At 42.9% G+C, this 18788-nt stretch overlaps 1 protein-coding gene across 3 annotated transcripts in view; it reads left to right on the top strand.

Annotated features, from left to right (window-relative positions):
• SCAPER (S-phase cyclin A associated protein in the ER) overlaps positions 1-18788 on the top strand; it is a 414928-nt gene that overhangs the window by 319394 nt on the left and 76746 nt on the right. For all 3 annotated transcript variants that reach the window (XM_075535309.1, XM_075535310.1, XM_075535311.1), the window contains one exon: positions 9078-9310. In XM_075535309.1, the coding sequence (XP_075391424.1) occupies positions 9078-9310 (233 nt within the window). The remainder of the gene's footprint in view (positions 1-9077; positions 9311-18788) is intronic.

Below are 18788 nucleotides of genomic sequence, written 5' to 3'. Positions count from 1 at the left end.
TAATCTTGGAGGCCGCGCAAGGCAGAGGGGCAGTCCTAGGACAACAGAAAGGTCTGTAGCTGCCTGGGGCAAGAGGAGGCCATTGAGCCACACAAAAGGAAGCTTAGGGCTAAGGTCAAGGAGGCAGAAGAGAGTTTCATTGGGAAATTGGAGCATTCAAAAGCATCTGTGCATTCTGGGAAATTCAGAAACCCAGACTCATGCCTGGGACCAGACGTATGCCTAGACAAAACCTGAGAAAATCCCAGACTTTCATCCTGGGTTAATCCCTAAGCCCCGTGTAATCCTGGCGAAGTGTTGAAGGCGTCCGCAGAACAAAGCCAATCTGCAGACTACAGGAGGGGCTGTTTTCACCCATGCTGCTTGGTTTTCTTTCCTTTTTAATTCTTGGAATATAGGAAGTCTTCCTCAGAACAATAGCTGAGTGACCTAAACAGACACCAAGCAATGCCATCTTTGCAAAAATAGTTTGGAAAATTCAATAAACAAACTGCTGCAGTCTTCAACAGCAAGGCCCAGAGAGAAGAAGGTAGGAGAAAGGAAACCGAGGAAAACTCTGAAGAAAGGAGAGAATCAGATTTCCAGCGTTACCACATTATTTTATTCAAATGCCCCACATTCCATAAAAGGGGTGTAAAAGGACGGTCCGTTAAAGAGACAAAATAAAGTGACAGAGACCATTAGAAAAGACCTTGGGACTTCTGAGGGGCCGGCCCCAATCCCAACTATGAGGACACCTGCCCCTCCCCTGAGAAGAGTTTACTTCAGAGGACAGCACGGAAGCTGCAGCTCAGGGAGAGGGACATGTCTGATCAGAGCACATGGGAGCAAATGAAGGGGAGGAAGAGAGAGTGGAGCACATCCTGGGCCACCAAGCCCTGAGGACGCTATCCCTGCTCAGAGCAGCCAATTCACAGAGGAGACCATATGACCGGCCCCACTAAGAGACATGACATCCCTCACTGACCTATAACCCTACAGGGGACAACACTGGAGACACAGTGTGGGAATTCCGCCGGATCTGACCCCACCACACCAAGGCAAAGCACTAAGGGTATGCAACAGAACAGCAAGGGGAACAGAGCAACAAAGTCCCCAGGAAATAAAAAAATAGACTTTAGGGCCAGGGCTTGGCACCTCAACAGACTCAACTGGAAAATACTCCTAAAGGCCAGCAAACCATCCTTGAACTAACTATAATCTTTTCTTTCTTGTTTTTGTGTTGTTTTGTTTTCTTTTGTTGCTTGGTTTTCCTCTGGCTTGTTTTTGTGCATGTTATTATCTCTGCAGGTCTGTCTAAATAAGATAGGCTGGATGAACAATCTGGAGGAGAAAACAACTGGACTCACAGTTCCGGGTGGACATGGAAGAGGGGGGTATGGGGGGAAAGGAAGTGGTGTTAACAAACCCAGGAACAAGGGAAACAACAAGTGATCCAAATCGGTGGTGAGGAGGGTGTAGGAGACCTGGTAGGGTGTGATCAAGGGTAATATAACTGAGAGGAATTACTGAAACCCAAATGAAGGCTGAGCATGATAGTGGGACAAGAGGAAAGGATAGTGGGACAAGTCAAAGGAAATAGAGAAAAGAGCTAGGAGGCAAAGGGCATTTATAAAGGTCTAAATAAAGGCATATATATGTAAATATATTTATATATGATGACAGGGAAATAGATCAATGAGCATATATTTATAGGTTTAGTATTAAGGTAGCAGATGGACATTGGGACTCCACTCAAGTACTCCCTCAATGCAAGAATACTTTGTTCTATTAAACTGCATTCCATGATGCTCACCTTCCCGACATAATCACTGAAGACAAAGCAGGTGCATAAGCAAATGTGGTGAAGAAAGCTGATGGAACCCAGCTATCAAAAGATAAAGCATCTAGGGTCTTAAAGACTTGAAGGTAAACGAGCGGCCATCTAGCTCAGAAGTAACAAAGCCCACATGGAAGAAGCACACCAGCCTGTGTGATCACAAGGTGTCAATAAGATCAGTTATCAGGCAGCAAAGAAGAAAAAAATCATATTGTATGCTCACCTCCCCAACACAATCGCAGAAGACAAATGGGCACATAAGCAAATGTGGTGAAGAGAGCTGATGGTGCCCAGCTATCAAAAGATATAGTGTCTGGGGTCTTAAAGTCTTGAAGGTAAACAAGCAGCCATCTAGCTCAGAAGCAACAAAGCCCACATGAAAGAAGCATACCAGCCTGTGTTATCACAATGTGTTGAAGGGATCAGGTATCAGACATCAAATAACAAAAAAAATCATATCATTTTGAATGAGGGGGAGTGTGGAGTCGAGACCCAAAGCCCATCTGTAGGCAACTGGACATCACCTTACGGAGGGGTCACAGGGAGGAGCAAGCCAGTCGGTGCAGTGTAGCAATGATGAAACATACAACTTTCCTCTGGTTCCTAAATGCTTCCTCCCTCCTCTGCCCCACTGCCCCAACCCACTGTCATGATCTCAATTCTATCTTAAAAATCTGGCTAGACCAGAGGATGGTCACTGGTACAGATAGGAGCTGGAAACACAGGGAATCCAGGACAGATGATCCCTTCAGGGCCAGTGGTGAGAGTGGTGATACTGGGAGGGTCGAGGGAGGGTGGGGTGGAAAGAGGGAACCGATTACAAGGATCTACATATAACCTCCTCCCTGGAGGATAGACAATAGAAAAGTGGGTGAAGGGAGATGTCGGACAATGTAAGATACAAAAAAATAATAATTTATAAATTATCAAGGGTTCATGAGGAAGGGGGGAGAGGGGAAAATGAGTTGCTGATGCCAGGGGCTTAAGTGGAGAACAAATGTTTTGAGAATGATGAGGGCAATGAATGTACAAATGTGCTATATACAATTGATTTATGTATGGATTGTTATGAGTTAGTTGTATGAGCCCGCAAGAAAATTTATTTTTAAAAAGAAAAGTCCTTGGACTTAACTAGGTAAAGACTTTAGAATAGCTGTCTTAAATATGCTCGAGGAGCTCAAACACAAAGAACTAAGGAAATCAAGAAGAAAACTGTAACCCTCATGAGAATAATTCTCTCTCGATAAAGAGAGAAAAAATATTTAAAAGGTACCAAACCACACTTCTGGATCTGAAAAGTATTGGTACTGAAATGAAAATCTTATTAGAGGGCCCAATAGCAAGTTTGAGCTGACAGAAGAAGCAGTAAGCCTGAAGACAGTTGAAATGGCCCATTCTCAGAAACAAGCATCTGTAGCAGCGCCTTAAGAGACTGTGAGACACCATCCAGCCCACCAGCATATGCATTGTGGACGTCCCAGAAGCGAGGGGGAGAGAGGGGGCACCGAGAGGACAGGAGAGGAGGAGGGAGAAGGAGCGAAAGGGACATTTGAAGAAATCATAGCTGAGATCTACTTAAATGTGATGAAAGACATGAATCTGCGTATCCAAGAAACTCAGCGCACTCGTTGGTAAGCTGAAACCAAAGAGAGGTCCACTCTGAGATGTTTTATAATGAAACTGTCAAGAAGCTAAGATAAAGAGCAACCATGCAAGGCCACGGTAGAGACGTGAGGTGTCACATAGAGAGATCTGCAACCGCCTCAGCCGCCGCAGAAACCAGGAAGCCAAAAGGCACTGGCGAAGAGGGTTAAAATCTCCAAAGGAAAACAACTTCAAGCTGGAATTCTGTCTTTAGCAAAAGTGTTCTTCAAAAAGTAGCATGAAATGAAGACAATCCCAGATACGCAAAAGCCGAGGGGGGTCTTATTCCTCCCCCCCCCCGCCCCCCTTAAGACATGCAGAATGAACACAGACTAGATAGTAACTGGGCTCTATGCAGAGATAAAGATATGCAGGGAAAGGAATTTCAAGGATAAATATAAAACTTCCATTGGATTTGGAGATTGTGGCTCTACCTACTACGTCCTCCATCACATAAAGAAGGCCATGGTGGCATTGTGGGTTAAGTATTGGGCTGCGAACCACAACATGGGTGGTTCAAGCCCACCAGTCCCTCTGCAGGAGAAAGATGAGGGCAGTGTGTTTAGAATGTTGTTGACGGCGAACCTAGTGTACAATGTCAACTTCCACCTAAACCACAATAAAATGTTATTTTTTAAGGAATGGCTGGCGCAGCAGGTTTGGGTGTTGTGTGTATTTGCCACATAACGATAAAGATATCAGAGCAGAGTTCTTAAACGTGTTCAGGCAGCCACAGAAAGGAAAAATACAATGAAAGCAGAGGGGACACACAGAACACAAAGCATAAAATGTTGGGCTTCACTATTAAGTATTACAGTATTAAGAAGTTAAACATAAGTGGATTCCTTTATAATAACCCCCAGTGGAAATGACGAGAATGTCCTTTAATGGGGACTGTTTAGACCAAATGTACCCAGATCATGAAATACGACTCAGCGGTAACAAGGAGGGACGTGTTCACGCCCACGACAACCTGGAAAAGCTCATCTCAAAAGGCTCACTTGCTGAGTGGCCCCATTTTTACACTGCGTGACAGAAGTTTAGAGAAAGATCCAGAGAAACTGAGGGGTTGCCACGGGTGAGGGTGGAAGCTTTGGAGGGGTGGTTGTGACAGGAAGGAGTTACCACAGGTGATCTTGCTGTGGTCGAGAAACAGTTCCTTAGTCTTGCTGTTGTGGTGGTTACACTAACCGACATGGATGACAAAGTGCCATAGAAAGGTGCCCATACCCTGTACCAGTGTCGTTTCTCAGAGGTTTTGGATCATGCTATAGTTGTATCAAACGTAGCCATTGGGGAAGAAATACAAACTTACTTGCAGTTTTCCCAGTAGAATTCAGATCTCCTTGGCTCATTGCCTGTTGTTCCTTCAGCCTCTTCCCTTGCTGCCCTGCCTGGCAACGGGGGCAGGCGTTTGTTGGCTAGCAACCCACCATGTGTGATGCATGTTCATTTTCGTCCTTGTACCTGACGCCTTTCATTCTGTGTCCATCAACTGTGCGTTTACGTAGCTGTATCCGTCTCTTCTCAGCCGCTCAGTCGGCCTTCTAGAAAACCCTTTCTATGTCAACTGGAAATTAAATGATTCACAAAGGCTTAATTCTTAAAAAACCGATCAGAGGGAAGATGCATTGTAACCAACATACACGTAAACAACCAAATAAAGAATAAGCCACACTGCTACAGGCCCACTGTTGGTCTAGGTGCTGGCAACATCGCTGTGAACATGCCTGCCTTGTCCTGATGGAGGAGGAGAAATAAACATGTAATATGTCAGGAAGAGTCATCACACTGGGATAAAACTAAAGCTCAGTAAGCAGGAAAGAAGGTGAATCTGAAGGAGGGTGTGTTACTTTCAAGTGGATCGTCTAGACGTGAGTAGAGACCTGGAAGTGTAGGAATGCACCATGAGGAGGCCAGGGGAGAAGTTCCCAAACAGGAGGAATCAGGCGTAGAGAACAGGACAGTGCACTGGTCTAAATCTGGAGAGGCAACAGGACAGGGAGCCTCCTTGGTCATGGCAGCTTGCGTGTCGTAGTTTAACCCGCGTTGAGAAGCCAGGAGGGGTTTTGAGTACAGGAATGACGCTGTCTGACATTTACAAAGAATTTCCCAAGCATCTTGACTTCTGAGGTGCGTCCTGTAAAGTTGATTGTGTTTTGATAGAGTTTTAAATGTTATCAATATGTTAACTAAGCTAATGCTACCTGAGATAGATCTCAGCCTCCGCTTTGCTGCTGTCATCAAATGGGTTGTGGGGTTCAAAGGGAGGAAGAAATAAGAAAGGCTGGGAAACTATTAGCAAGTTCTGTGTAATTTCCTTTTGTAATTCCAGGCCAAATAATGCACCGGGACTCATTCATTTCCCCGCTCTGTGTCTATGCCGACCACAGCATGGCCATCGGTGTTCTGTGAGATGCCAGGGGCAAAGAGCCTGCTACATGTCTCATGACAGGCAATGACAGCAACATAGGAGCCTGTGTCTCCCACGGGGACCCCCCCAACACATTTTCTGTCTGCTCTGCCGGGACCGGACACCATCCTCCCAGCAGTCTGTGGGACAGTATCCTAGCAGTGATTTGAGTTCAGAGTCTCAGTAAATTTAAGATTCTGAGCCGTGCGAGTGCACAACACACCTTGAAAACATGCAGATGCTACTGTAGAATACTAGAAATCAGGGCTACAGAATTACCACTATTACCAATGTGATTGTCCCTCTCCTGCGATGCTGTTACAGAGGAATGGATTTAATAAGAGCTAACACCGTCTTTCTGTATTGAAAAAGAAACATTGAAAGTATTTGTAACCACTTTGATGGTGGGAGGTGGTGAGAAAAGAAAAGCATTATGAACTTGATGTTTTAAGTGATAATAAATTCATTTAATTTTGCTCCAAACACTTAGCCTACGGGCTTAGTCTTGTGAATATGGGGTTTCTCCTTGGAATGAGTTTAAAGAATCAGTAGAAGACGAAGTTAGTCCTGCCAGTGTGTTTATTTTCAGAACCTTGGTTGCCTCAAATGTAAACTGAGAAGATTTGACTCTATGTCTAGATCTTAAACTGTATGTAATAATTCACAATTTTTAAGGTAGAAATATCTTTTGAGGGGCAGGGGAGCGTTTGCAATGAGACTATGTATAAGGAATCATCTTGAAATTTGCTTTTCTTAAGTTACTGACTACATCGGTGTATTCTATAGAAATAGGCTAAAGGTACCCATTGATGAGAAATTGGAGTTTTAGATTTCTGCCTCAGGGATGACAGACTGAGAAGCCAAATGCTACCTAGTTCTGGCACACCAGCAGATGGTCGTTACACTGATGCATGCTGGGAAGGTAACCTTGCCCTGCCCTCTCCGGACCACCCACCCAGGATAGAATGTGCTCCAGACTTGCTGGCACACCTTTCTGAACGGACAGGCCCTTCCGCTTGCAGCGCGTGCTTAGTCCACAGCTGTGCTGGGAAGGAAGTTCAACCTCAAGTGCTGGCCTATAAACAGATATCAGACTCTAGGTGTGTATTTCATCTATTAAGTATCCCGAAAGCGCAGGCTGCTCACAAGTTATTTGCCATCTGGCCAGTACTAGTGATGGCCAAGAAGACAAAAGGCAGCCCAGCACTGCAGTGCACTGCTCTGAATAGAGTATCCGTTACAGCATAGAGGATTCTCCTTAAAGCTCTTATTAAATCTCATTTGAAAGCTAAAAAGAACCTGGGTGTCTCACTAAAGATAAGTCCCTCCATACCTTAGTTCTGGCAGTTTGGAAATTCTCCCCTATATGAAGTATCCCTAAATAAATCATTACTATAAAATAATTTAAAACCCGCCCACGGCAATTGTGTCCAAGAACAAGGAGAATGCCTATGTCTGCTCCTCTGAATAAAATGATGTCCTGATGAGACAGGCCAAACAGGAAAAGATTAAAACGGCTGCTCCTAAAGTCACACGCGCGAGGACACTCCATTCTGAGCAGCGAAAGGCCACTACGAAATGAGGGGATTGGAAAGAGAGGTGGGGAGGGAAACCACTAGGTAAGGAATATGGTGGGGTGGCTGAAAGGCATAGGACGCTCCTTGAGAGACCGTGGTGAGGAAGTAAGCTGTTCAGGACAATTGGCCTTCTGACCTGTAAGCAGTTACAGTCTCTGAGCCCACAGGGGAAGCTGGCATTTGGGGAGGGGGGTGTCACCCTGAGTCAGCCTTGACTCGATGTCAGGGAGTTTGGGTTTGGTTATTCATACTTAATGTAGAGACACATCAATCATTGCATCACAGTCTGCATCCCATCATAAACTAGATGCAGACTTCGGTGGGAGAGACCGCAGTAGGGATGATTGGAGCCCTGGAGATGCAATGATGGAGTGTTAGATTGCTGACCAAAAGGTCGGCAGTTCAAACCCACCCAGTAGCTTCATGAAGAGAAGACCTAGGCACCAGCCCCTGTGAAGACGCTAGCGTGGAAAAGAGCCAGAGGGGCTGCTCCCCGTCACACTGGGTCGCCATGAGTCATAACTGTCCAGTCATATCGCTACCTTGCTACCAAACCATGGAGAATCCTCACCCATGGCGTTAACCTTCAGAGTTGGCGTTACCCTGACGACCTCCTGCCTCAGCCAGCATTCCTGCACCTCCTTAATGTGCAAAGTCATCAGATAGTAGATTATTTTTCTATTGTCATAAATTTGAAGTGTTGGGCAATGGGGTAGTCAATAACTGAGGAGTTGGTGTGTTTACATTCATTTATGTTAAACTCCCTACACTCTGCGAGATAGGTATTATAATTAGTTCCATTTCACACACCAGGAAATGGAGATGTAGAGACATTAAGGAATTACCTACAATCATCTAACTGCAGAGCCAGAACCGACTTTTAACAGTCACATTAAAAATAAAATTAAAAAAACAAAACTGCCATCGAGTCATTGCTGGCTCATAGCAACCTGCTGTGTGTTTCTGAGACTGTAACTGTTGACAGGAGTAGAAAGCCCAGTCCTTCTCCCGAGGAGCTGCTGGTGGTTTCAGACTGCCAACCATGCAGATTAAAGCCCCCTGCGTAACCACCACACCACCAAGGCTCCCCTGCAGCCACATTGCTTTCTGCAAACTACACACAAAGAGACCTGGCTGTGATCCTGTGTACTAGGAAAAGAACTCTCTTGCCATGTTGTGATTCCTATTACCCTAATAGGAATTTAGATGAACTAAGTTTAAAGACCACTTTAACAAGAAACGGTGGTGGCAGTTGGCCACTTGGTTTGTTTTGAGTTCATGTCCACTAGTATAATGTATCACTCAGATATATCTGGGTTTGTGCTAAGTATGTGATGTGCCTTCACTTGCTCCACCCTCACAAACTTACGGTAAAAGTAGTGTCACTGTCCTCGACTCAGAGCTGAGAATCTGACACGTCTAGAGTAGCAACCTGCCCAAAGTGCCCAGCTCATGATTTAAGCTGAGATTTGAACCTGACCACTATGACTTCAGAACCCGTACTCTGGAATATTTCCAATTACCTTCTAGAGAATATAAAGATTGTGATTTCAGAAATTTTCCAAATCATCTCTGTACATTTTTGGTAGTTTATTAAAATACATATTTATTTTTTTAAATCTAGGTCTGTGTTCCAGATGAAAATAATTCTATTATGGGAAGGAATACAAATAAACAAGTATTTGAAGGCCTGACCACGGGACTTCTGAAAGTCAGTGCTGTGGTCTTCGGCTGCCTGATTGCCAGTCGACCAGAGGGGACCAGCCGACCAGCTACGCCAAGAATATCCACACAGGAAATGAAGACCAAGTCCTCACCAGGCGATGCTTTCACCAGCCGAGTTCAGGACCTCATCAGGTAAAATTGGTAGACTTCTTGAAACTCGCTTCTTTGTTAAAAAGAATTATATTAAAATCATTTGAATGTTAGGGCCCTTATGATGAGAAGTAGAGAAGACACCTCATTTTGGAGAGAAAGAAAATTCTATGAATGAAAGGCAACACAGAGTTCAACTTGACATTCGTCATTCTTGAGGCTTAGATCTATGGAATTAGAATATATAGCGCTCTAATGTTTACAACTTTGTTGATATTAACACTTTCCAATGGAAGGGATTTCTGAGAATTCGCTCTCCTCAACTCATCTCTGGCTATAAACTTCATTCAGACTTGAAGATAATAGCCGCCCATCATGGAGGACAGATTAGGTGCCAGGTATTGTAGGCTTTACTGATGTAGTCTACTAAATTCTTTCATCAGCCCTGTGAGTGTGGTCTTTCTAATTCAGACTGTGTAGGAAAGGAAATGGAAGGTTCTCCAAGAGTATGTGCCTTGCCCAGGTTATGTAGTCAGTAAATGAAAAGACAGGTAGAAGAGGTGAAACTGGAGCTCGACCCCCGGCACCTCTGTGCCCTCCACTGCACAAATATGGAGTCGTGTCTGCCACCTGGTCCAGGTCAGCCCAGCTTCATCCTGAGGTCACTTTTCTCTAGGGAAATGTACTATTCTCCCAGCATCTGAACTCCTCTCCTCTTGCCTCAGGAGTGTTGAGTCTGGTAGAACATTTAATTTCCCAACAGGGTTCCATCAGGGGTGGTCATAAGTCACCTGCCCCACCCATCAGCAACTCTTCTTTAGTCTGCACTGATTTCTGGCCCCTCAAACCCCTTCACTTTGTTGTTCTCTCCTCCTTACAGTAGAAAGAGGATGCCCTCTTCGGCATGGCTCCTTTAACTTCATAAGTTTCCCCTGTTTCGCGCTTCCCTGGGAATAGTTGTTTCATTCAGCGTCTGTCTTACCCTTGATTACTGTGTTCACTTAGCCCTTCCATCTGCCTGCCCTCTTTCCCCAAACATATTTATTGCTGGAGAGCACTGGGTCCTTTGGGTCTACAACCATTTATCTTACAGCACTTGACTTTTACCCTCCCTGGCCTTTCTCTCAGTCGCTTGATCCCATTCAATTTCCACATGTCCTTTTGGTCATTGTGGACGCTAACCCTCTCTGCTGATGAATGCCATTGTCCCAGCATTCTCTCCTGGCTACCCAGAGAGGCAGCACCCTGCACTCTGGTGCAGATACTCAGCCACATGCCCCACCTGTGAAGAGGCAGAAGCTCCAGCAAAATACTTCAGGGCTGTTCCATTGGGCCTTACAGGGGAAACGTACACGTTTCCAGATACAGTTCTCAGGTCCTTCTTAAAGGATGAAGGGATTGGTTTTTTGTTTCGTTTCATGTCGTGTCGTGTTTTTAATTATCAGTAGTGATCTGCCAAACCAGATAATTTATTTGATTTGAAAAGAATGATTGACAACCGTCGTAACCTGAGAACAAGCCCTGTCACACTTTCTCTGACTTGAACCACATTTAGTAGATACTGTTTTCTTACAACCACAAGCCATCCATCAAACTGTATGACAATGAAAATACAGTTTGTGGATGCTGATGAAGCAGTGGGCAGAGAAAATCATAAATAGCCTTCGATGCGTATATTTTGAAAAAGGCTTCAAGACAGTGAGTGAAGTTTCTACCTGAAACTACTGGAAAAAGAAGAGCAAATAAAACTCAACAGTGAGTGGAAGGAAGAACACAATGAAATGTAAAACAGGCAATATAGTAAATTAACCAAGCAAAAAAGTATTTATTAAAAAGACTCATAAAATTGATAAGCCCCTAGCAAAACTGATTAAGGCTAATATGAATAAAAAGAGGAAATATCACTACAGATCTTACATATCAAACATTAAAAGCATAATAAGACAACTCCAACAACTTTATGATAATAAATTTAACAACTTAAATGGACAAAAACAAGATGAAACAAATACATAGCCCTACAACCAAAAGAAATTTAACTTTTCATTAAAACCCGCTACAAGCCTGTATCGTCCCCAACCCCAATTCCCCTTCCCCCCACTCTTTGCTTGGTCGGCTTGGAACAGCTTAGAAGAATGACTTCCCAGTATTATTAAGAGCACCTAGTGCCAAGATTTGGTTTCTTTTCAATAAAATCAATCTGGACTCTGGAAAAATAGGTAGCTCAATACAGATGTAGAAAGTACAAAAATACTGAAAGTGCAAAAGCACCGAAAACGCACACACTGATGGATTTCTGTGGAGACCTGGATGCCAACAGAAAGAGCTCCCACTGGCCAAAGCCAGAACAATTTGAGCAACAAAATAAAGAAAATCCTGCTGGATTCAAAGTATAAAATACGTATCTGTGAGTCATGCATTTATATATAGACAATTGAATAAATAAACAAATGGGGGAGAATAGACAAATCCCACATGCAGCAGTATTTGCAGATAATTTATGTAGCTACTCTCCGCCCAAAGGGATGAAGCACCTAAGCAGTACTTCTCAGAACGCTCAAGGTCATCAAAAGCAAAGAAGGCCTCGAGAGCCATGACAGGCAGGAAGAGTCTAAAGAGACGTGGTGACGACAGTAAAAGGGCACTAGGTTAAAACTAAGGAAATCTGAATGAACTATGGACTTCAATTAATCAGTGGATCAAAAGAGATTCTCAAGAAATTCTCTCAAAAAATTCACTGCCATTGAGTTGATTCTGACTCATTTAGTTGCAATAGATATAGCATATTAAAGTTAGATATTTAGAAGGGAGAACCTAGATATAGAAGATTAGAACTCTCTGTGCTATTGTTATTCGTGTAATTGTGTGCCCCCCCCCCAAAAAAAGGGAAAAAATGGTATTTTGAAGTCCTAACCTGTGAATGTGACCTTGTTTGGAGAATAAGAGTTTTTCTTTGCAGAAATAAACAGTTAAAGTAACGAAGTTTTACCAGAATAGAGTAGGTCTCCATCCTAGTGTTTTTAGAGTGGTATTTTATGAAAGAGAAAAATAGACACAAAGCAGAGTCACCCAGCATATGAGGATCTGTCTACAAGCCAAGAAGTGCCTAGGAGTACAGAGCTGGAAGAGACCAGAAAAAGATGTTCTCTGCGGGATGACAGAAAGTGCACAGCCCTGCCAACCCTGAATTCAGGTTTCTAGAAATGTGGGAAAATAAAGTTCTGGTTTCTTCATTGTGGTATTTTGTTAGGGCAGTTCTGGGAATTGAAGGCAACTATCTTCACAATTTTTCCATAAATCTAAAAATAACTTTTTTATTTAGAAGAAAAACTTTCTACAAAGAAAACTCAAGGTAGAGATTGCTTTATGTATCTATTCTAACAAATATTTAGAGGAGAAATGCCCATCACACACAGACTCACCAAGGAGGGACGCTAACAATGACCAGTTCTTTTATGATGCCAGTATATCCCTAATGCCCAAATCTAACAAGTACACCCAAAAAGGAAATTATAGGTCACTATCCCTTATGACCATCAGTGTCTGAATCCTTGACAAAACACTAGAAACTGGATGCTATAGTATATGAAAAGGATAACGTGGCATTGTCTGGTTTATTATAGGAGTGCAAGTTTAGTTTAACTTTTAGAAATCACCATGCTAGCTGATTGCCAAGAGTCCTGAAAGATCAAATATTACCTTTCTTTCCACCCAGCAAAATAGCAAGTTACAGTTTCCTAGAGGCTCAACTCCCAGGACTTTATTTCCCACAAACAAAAAGCACCTTGAGCTCTGTGGTTTGTTTGTTTGTTTTGAGCTCTATGTTTGAATCTCTTTTCTTGCCCCTCAAGCCCCAGCGGGTTAACTCAGAATAGGCCCCGTTCGGTGATAACTCATGCAGTAGGTCTGCACTGAAACTGACAAATCCCACTGAGAGGGATAGCCTACCCTGAAGACCACAGGCTTTTCACCATAACGATAAGTAGACATAAATCTACTAAAATCAGAGAGCAGCCATGTCTGCTGATTAGAATCCCCTTGGACATCTCCCCGCAGCATTTGGCCAGCTGAGCACAGATTCCCGGATCTGAGGATCTAGGAGCTTGCTGGTCGGGATGGAGTGACTGAGCTGAGGAACATAATTCTAAGAGACCATCCCCGGGCAGATAAAAATAGAAATAGCTTTGGTCCAACACCCAGACCAGAAGAGCCCCGCTGAATAACCCACAGCCTTGGCTCCCAAAAAGCGGGGACAAGACAGCTGACCGGGCCATGCAGATGAGTCAACAGGGCATCCGAGAGCAGGTATAAGTGGAGAACACAGGGCCAGGGAGCTCCAGTCCCACTCAGCAAGTCTAATCCACCCCTCCCTGAGCTCGCACACACCCCACCCCCATCCCAAGACACCCCAAAAAGCCTGAGACCTTAAAAAACACAACCACTCCAGGCTTTCTCCTTTGTTAGCTTGACAAACGGCAGCAGGCTTTACAGCTCCTGATCAAAGCTTAGAGCTCAAGCAGACATTAACTCTCACCTGCATCTTATGCTAATCTTGTTTTTCCTACTATCATTCTTAAAGCTTTCGTCTCCTGCCCCTTCCTTTAGTTGTCCTTTCTTTCATCTAAGTATCTAAAGTTGTGCTTCATAGCACTACCAACCTGTCTTTCAGTGTCACCTTTCTTCCGGTCAAAATTTTGTTTCCTTCTCATCCTCGTAAAACCCAAAGCCGACACTGTTCTCAAATTTAAAAAATCTTTTTTTTCTACCAAATGCTACTAGTAGCCATTCCTCACTAAAAATGCCTAAAAACCAGGCCTTGTTAGGACCCAATCTTCCTTCCTTTACCCTAACAAACACTCCCTGATACCTCCCACGTTTTTACCTGCTGCTCCTTTCACGATCACTCTCCTAGCACTTCCTCCCCCACATCCTGATCGCTCCCCTAACACCTAATCTAGCGCTTCCCCAGATACTTAATACAAATGCCTGTCACCCCTCTGCTGCATCAGCTAACAGTTACCACTCCCACATAGCCCCTTACCTAACACCCCTAAGAGCGATTCCAAGATGTCAAGGAAACAACAGAGAGATGTCAGTGCACACAAAAAAAGAAAAAAAACCCAAAAGCAAGAGAAACAGAAACAAGTAACCAAATACCAACCAGAGCTAAGTATAATGCCTGACATTGAACAGACTATGGGTTACCAGAAAAAGAATAGAAGAGAATGATGATTCCACCCATGCAACAGTTGAAGGAAGAGTCTGAGAGAAAAGGCGAAACAAGAGAAACTCCACACAGAAGCACAGAAATCAAACCCTGCAACAGCAGAATTAAACAGCACTATTAAAGAACGCAGGATGCTATAAACGCACAGAGAGACAGAACGTAGGAGATGGAATCCCGAATTAGTGAGCTTGAAGACAAATCTATAGATCCCACCTAAAAGAACAAATAAAAATGCAAAAGAGACTGAGGAAAGCTTGAGAACCATGTGGGACACAAGAGGAATAACTTGTGTCTTATAGAGATTCTAGAAGAGGGAAAATAAAATCCATACAGCGAATAGAGCTCCTGCAAGAGAACTTTCCTCAATGTCTAAGGTAGGTAAAGATAATCATTCAGGAAACTGAAAGGACTGGAGCCAGGAGAGATCACGCACATTGAAGTCAAGATGTCTAACATCAGTGATAAGGAAAAAAGTCTAAGAGCAGCCAGAGAAAAAAGATACATACAAAAGGTCAACATTAGAATGACCTCAGATTTCTCAGCAGGAACCATGCAGGCAAGAAGACAATGAAGACAATGGAGTGAAGAATACAGAGTACGGGAGGAAAAATATTGTCAACCTAGAATCCTCTATCCAGCAAAATTATCAATCAAATATGATGGTGAAATAAAAGTTTTCCAAGGAGAAACTAAAAGAATTCACAAAAACAAAACCAACACTACAAAAAAAAAAAAAATCCCCCAAACTCAAATGAAGTACTATGACCAAAAAAGGAACATCAAAAAAGATGACAAACATAATGTCTAGTCATAGTATTTTAAAATCTCAGAAAATTATAAATAAATAAGGGATACCTATTGTCATGATAAAACTGTAAGTACCTTTTACCTGATATTAGGAGTACACAAGATCTGTTCACACCGATCACTTCCACTCTATATCTTACTGAATAAGTTAACTGGTATTAATAAGAGTATCTTTGAATGAAAAATAAAATAACTCTTACCTACAGTGTCACGATTGCCTGTGGAGGAAATGATATAATGTGCCCCCCAAATAAAAAGCCACTACGCCTAATAAGCGAATTTAGAAAATTTGAAGAATATTCCATGGCCATGAAGTAGCTGTCTCTACTTTGAGGACTAAGGTATGGCTGACTTAAGCCATGGTATTTTCCATTACCTCATATGCATGTGCAAGTTTGGACATTGAACACGTTTGACCAAAGAGGAATCCATGCTTTTCAATTATGGTGCTGGAGAAGAATTTTGAAAGTCCCATGGACTGCTAAAAGGATAAACCAGACTGTTTTGGAAGAAGGCCAGAGTGCGCCTTAAAAAAGGATGGCGAGACTTGGTCTTACATACTTGGGACATATTGTCAGGAGATACAAGTCCCTGGAGAAAACTACCATGTTTGGTAAAGTAGAGGGGCCGCAAAAAAGAGGAAGGTCCTCAAGGGAGATTGACTGACACAGTGACTGCAACCATGGGCCCAGCGTACAGGAACCATGGTGAGGCTGGCCCAGGACCGGGCACTGTTTCATCCCTATGGTCACCATTCGATGGCACCTCACAACAACATGAAGTCAATTCCAAGTCTCAGTGATGAAGCAGAACTTCTCCTTAGGATTTCAGAGACTGTAAATCTTTATTATAAGAGTAGACAGCCTCATATTTGTCCCATGGAGTAGCTGGTGGGCTTGAACTGCTGGTTAGCAACCCTACACTGAACACGCCATGCCACCAGGACTCCGTAACTGGAGAGTAGGAGGTTAATTTATGCAAAAACAAAACAAAACTCACTGCCATCGAGCCAAGGCCAACTCATAGCCTTATAGGACAAGGCCGAACTGCGCCTGTGAGCTGCTGTGATTGTCACTGTTGACGGGAGAAGAAAGCCCAAACTGTGGACCAGCTCATAATCACTGTGCCACCAGGGCTCCTCGGTACGCAAGAGTCTGCTGCATTTCTACATACTGCCAATGAGGAGTTAAAAATTGGAATTTTTAAAGACCATCAGATATGTCGGATACCTCCAAGTCGATCTAATGAAACAGATGCAATACCTTTACAGAGCATCACTTAAAGAAAGCCTCAATTAATGGAGATGCCTAGCTCACGATCAAGACTCAAAAGACGCGATATTGTTAAGCTGTCGATTCTTCACAAAATAACTTATAGGTGAAATGAAATTTCAATCAAAATCCCAGAAGGCTTTTTAAATAAAATTCTTTCAAATTTGTATCAGATCAGGAAATGGAAGATAATTTATAAATTTATCAAGGGTTCATGAGAATGAGGAGGACAACGGATGTACAAATATGCTTGACACAGTGGATGTATATATGAATTGTGTTAAGAGTTGTATGAGCTCTCAATAAAATGATTAAACAAATGTTTTCCTGTATATGAAATCCAGGATAGGTAGATATATAGGCAGTAAAAAGATTAATGGTTTCTTGAGTGTATGGCAGGGGAGGTGGAGGGTGGAATGGAGAGCTAATGATGAATTATATGCCAATAGAACTCTTAAACATTATCTCATCTGGCAACATATGTACAAATGTGTTTGATACAATCGATTGCTATAAGGGCTGTAGGAGCCCTCAGTAAAATGATTGATTAATTTAAAAAATGATCTGATCCTATGTTTACATGACTGTTTTGGGTTCTCGCTTCTATTGTGTTCTGTTGGCATGTGATTCACACATCATACAATTCAATAGTTCTATCACATCAAGAAGCATTGTACAATCATCAGTCACCACAATGAGTTTCAGACCATTTTCTGAATTCTCGTACACATCGTTGTCCTCATCATTCTCAAAGCATGCTTTCTACCTGAGCCCTTAGTATCAGCTCCTCATTTTTCCCCTCCCTCCCTGCTTCATGAACCCTTGATAATTTATAAATTATTATTGTTTTGTCATATCTTACACTGTCTGACGTCTCCCTTCACACACTTTCTGTTGTCTGTCCCCAGGTTATAAGTAGATTCTTGTAATTGGTTCCCCCTTTCTACCCCACCTTCCCCCTTCCCCTCCTGGTATTGCCACTCTCACCACTGGTCCTGAGGGGTTCATACGTCCTGGATTCCCTGTGTTTGCAGTTCCTATCTGTACCAGTGTATATCCTTTGGTCTAGCTGGATTTGTAGGGTAGAATTGGGATCATGATATTGGGGCGGGAGGAGCATTTAAGAACTAGAGGAAAGTTGTATGTTTCATCGTTGCTACACTGCACCTTGGCTGGCTCATCTCCTTCCCATGACCCTTCTGTAAAGGAATGTCCTGTTGTCTACAGATGGCCTTGGGTCCCCACTCCGCACTGCTCTTCATTGTCAATGATATGATATTTTGTTCTTTGATGCCTGATACCTGATCTTATTGACACCTCGTGATCACACAGACTGGTGGACTTCTTCCATGTGGGCTTTGTTGCTTTTGAGCTAGATGGCTGCTTGTTTACCTTCAAGCCTTTAAGACCCCACATGCTATATCTTTTGCTAGCTGGGCACCATCAACTTTCTTGACCACATTTGCTTGTGCACCCGCTTTGTTTTTGGCAATCGAGTCAGGAAGGTGAGCATCATGGAATGCCAATTTAATAGAACAAAGTGTTCTTGCATTGAGGGAGTATTTGAGTGGAGGCCCAATGTCCAAGTGTGACCTTAATAATAAATATATGCACATAGATCTATTTCCCTGTCAACATATGTAAATATATTTACATATATACATGCCTGTATTTAGACCTCTATAAATGCCCTTGGTCTCCTAGTTCTTTCCTCTATTTCCTTTTACTTTCCTCTTGTCCCACTGTCATGCTCAGTCTTCATTTGGGTTTCAGTAATTCCTCTCAGTTACATTGCCCTTGATCAAGGCCTACCAGGCCTCTTACACTCTCCTCAACACTGATTTTGGTCACTTGTTGTTCCCTTGTCCCTGGGTTTGTTAACACTGCTTCCTTTCTCCCCACCTCCCCCTCTCTCATGTCCCCCCGGAACTTTTGGTCCCATTGTTTTCTCCTCTAAATTGTTTATCCACCCTATCTTATCTGAATAGACCTGCAGAGATAATAATATGCATAAAAACAAGACAGAGCAAAACAACAAAACTAAACAACATTTTTTAAACTAACAACAATAACAGTAAAACAGATAAAAACTTTAACATAAAAGAAGAAAAATAACCTAGAACACGTTTAAAATGGGTCATAAGGGAGAGCAAATGATAGATGCTAAATTTTAATCTAACCATGTCTGTAATAATCCACTCCCCGATGTATTTAT

This window comes from Tenrec ecaudatus, chromosome 17 (genome assembly GCF_050624435.1).
Source record: "Tenrec ecaudatus isolate mTenEca1 chromosome 17, mTenEca1.hap1, whole genome shotgun sequence".
Taxonomy (NCBI): Eukaryota; Metazoa; Chordata; class Mammalia; order Afrosoricida; family Tenrecidae; genus Tenrec; species Tenrec ecaudatus.
Note: the sequence above shows the minus strand (reverse complement) of the source record. Positions and strands in the feature narration are given on the sequence as shown.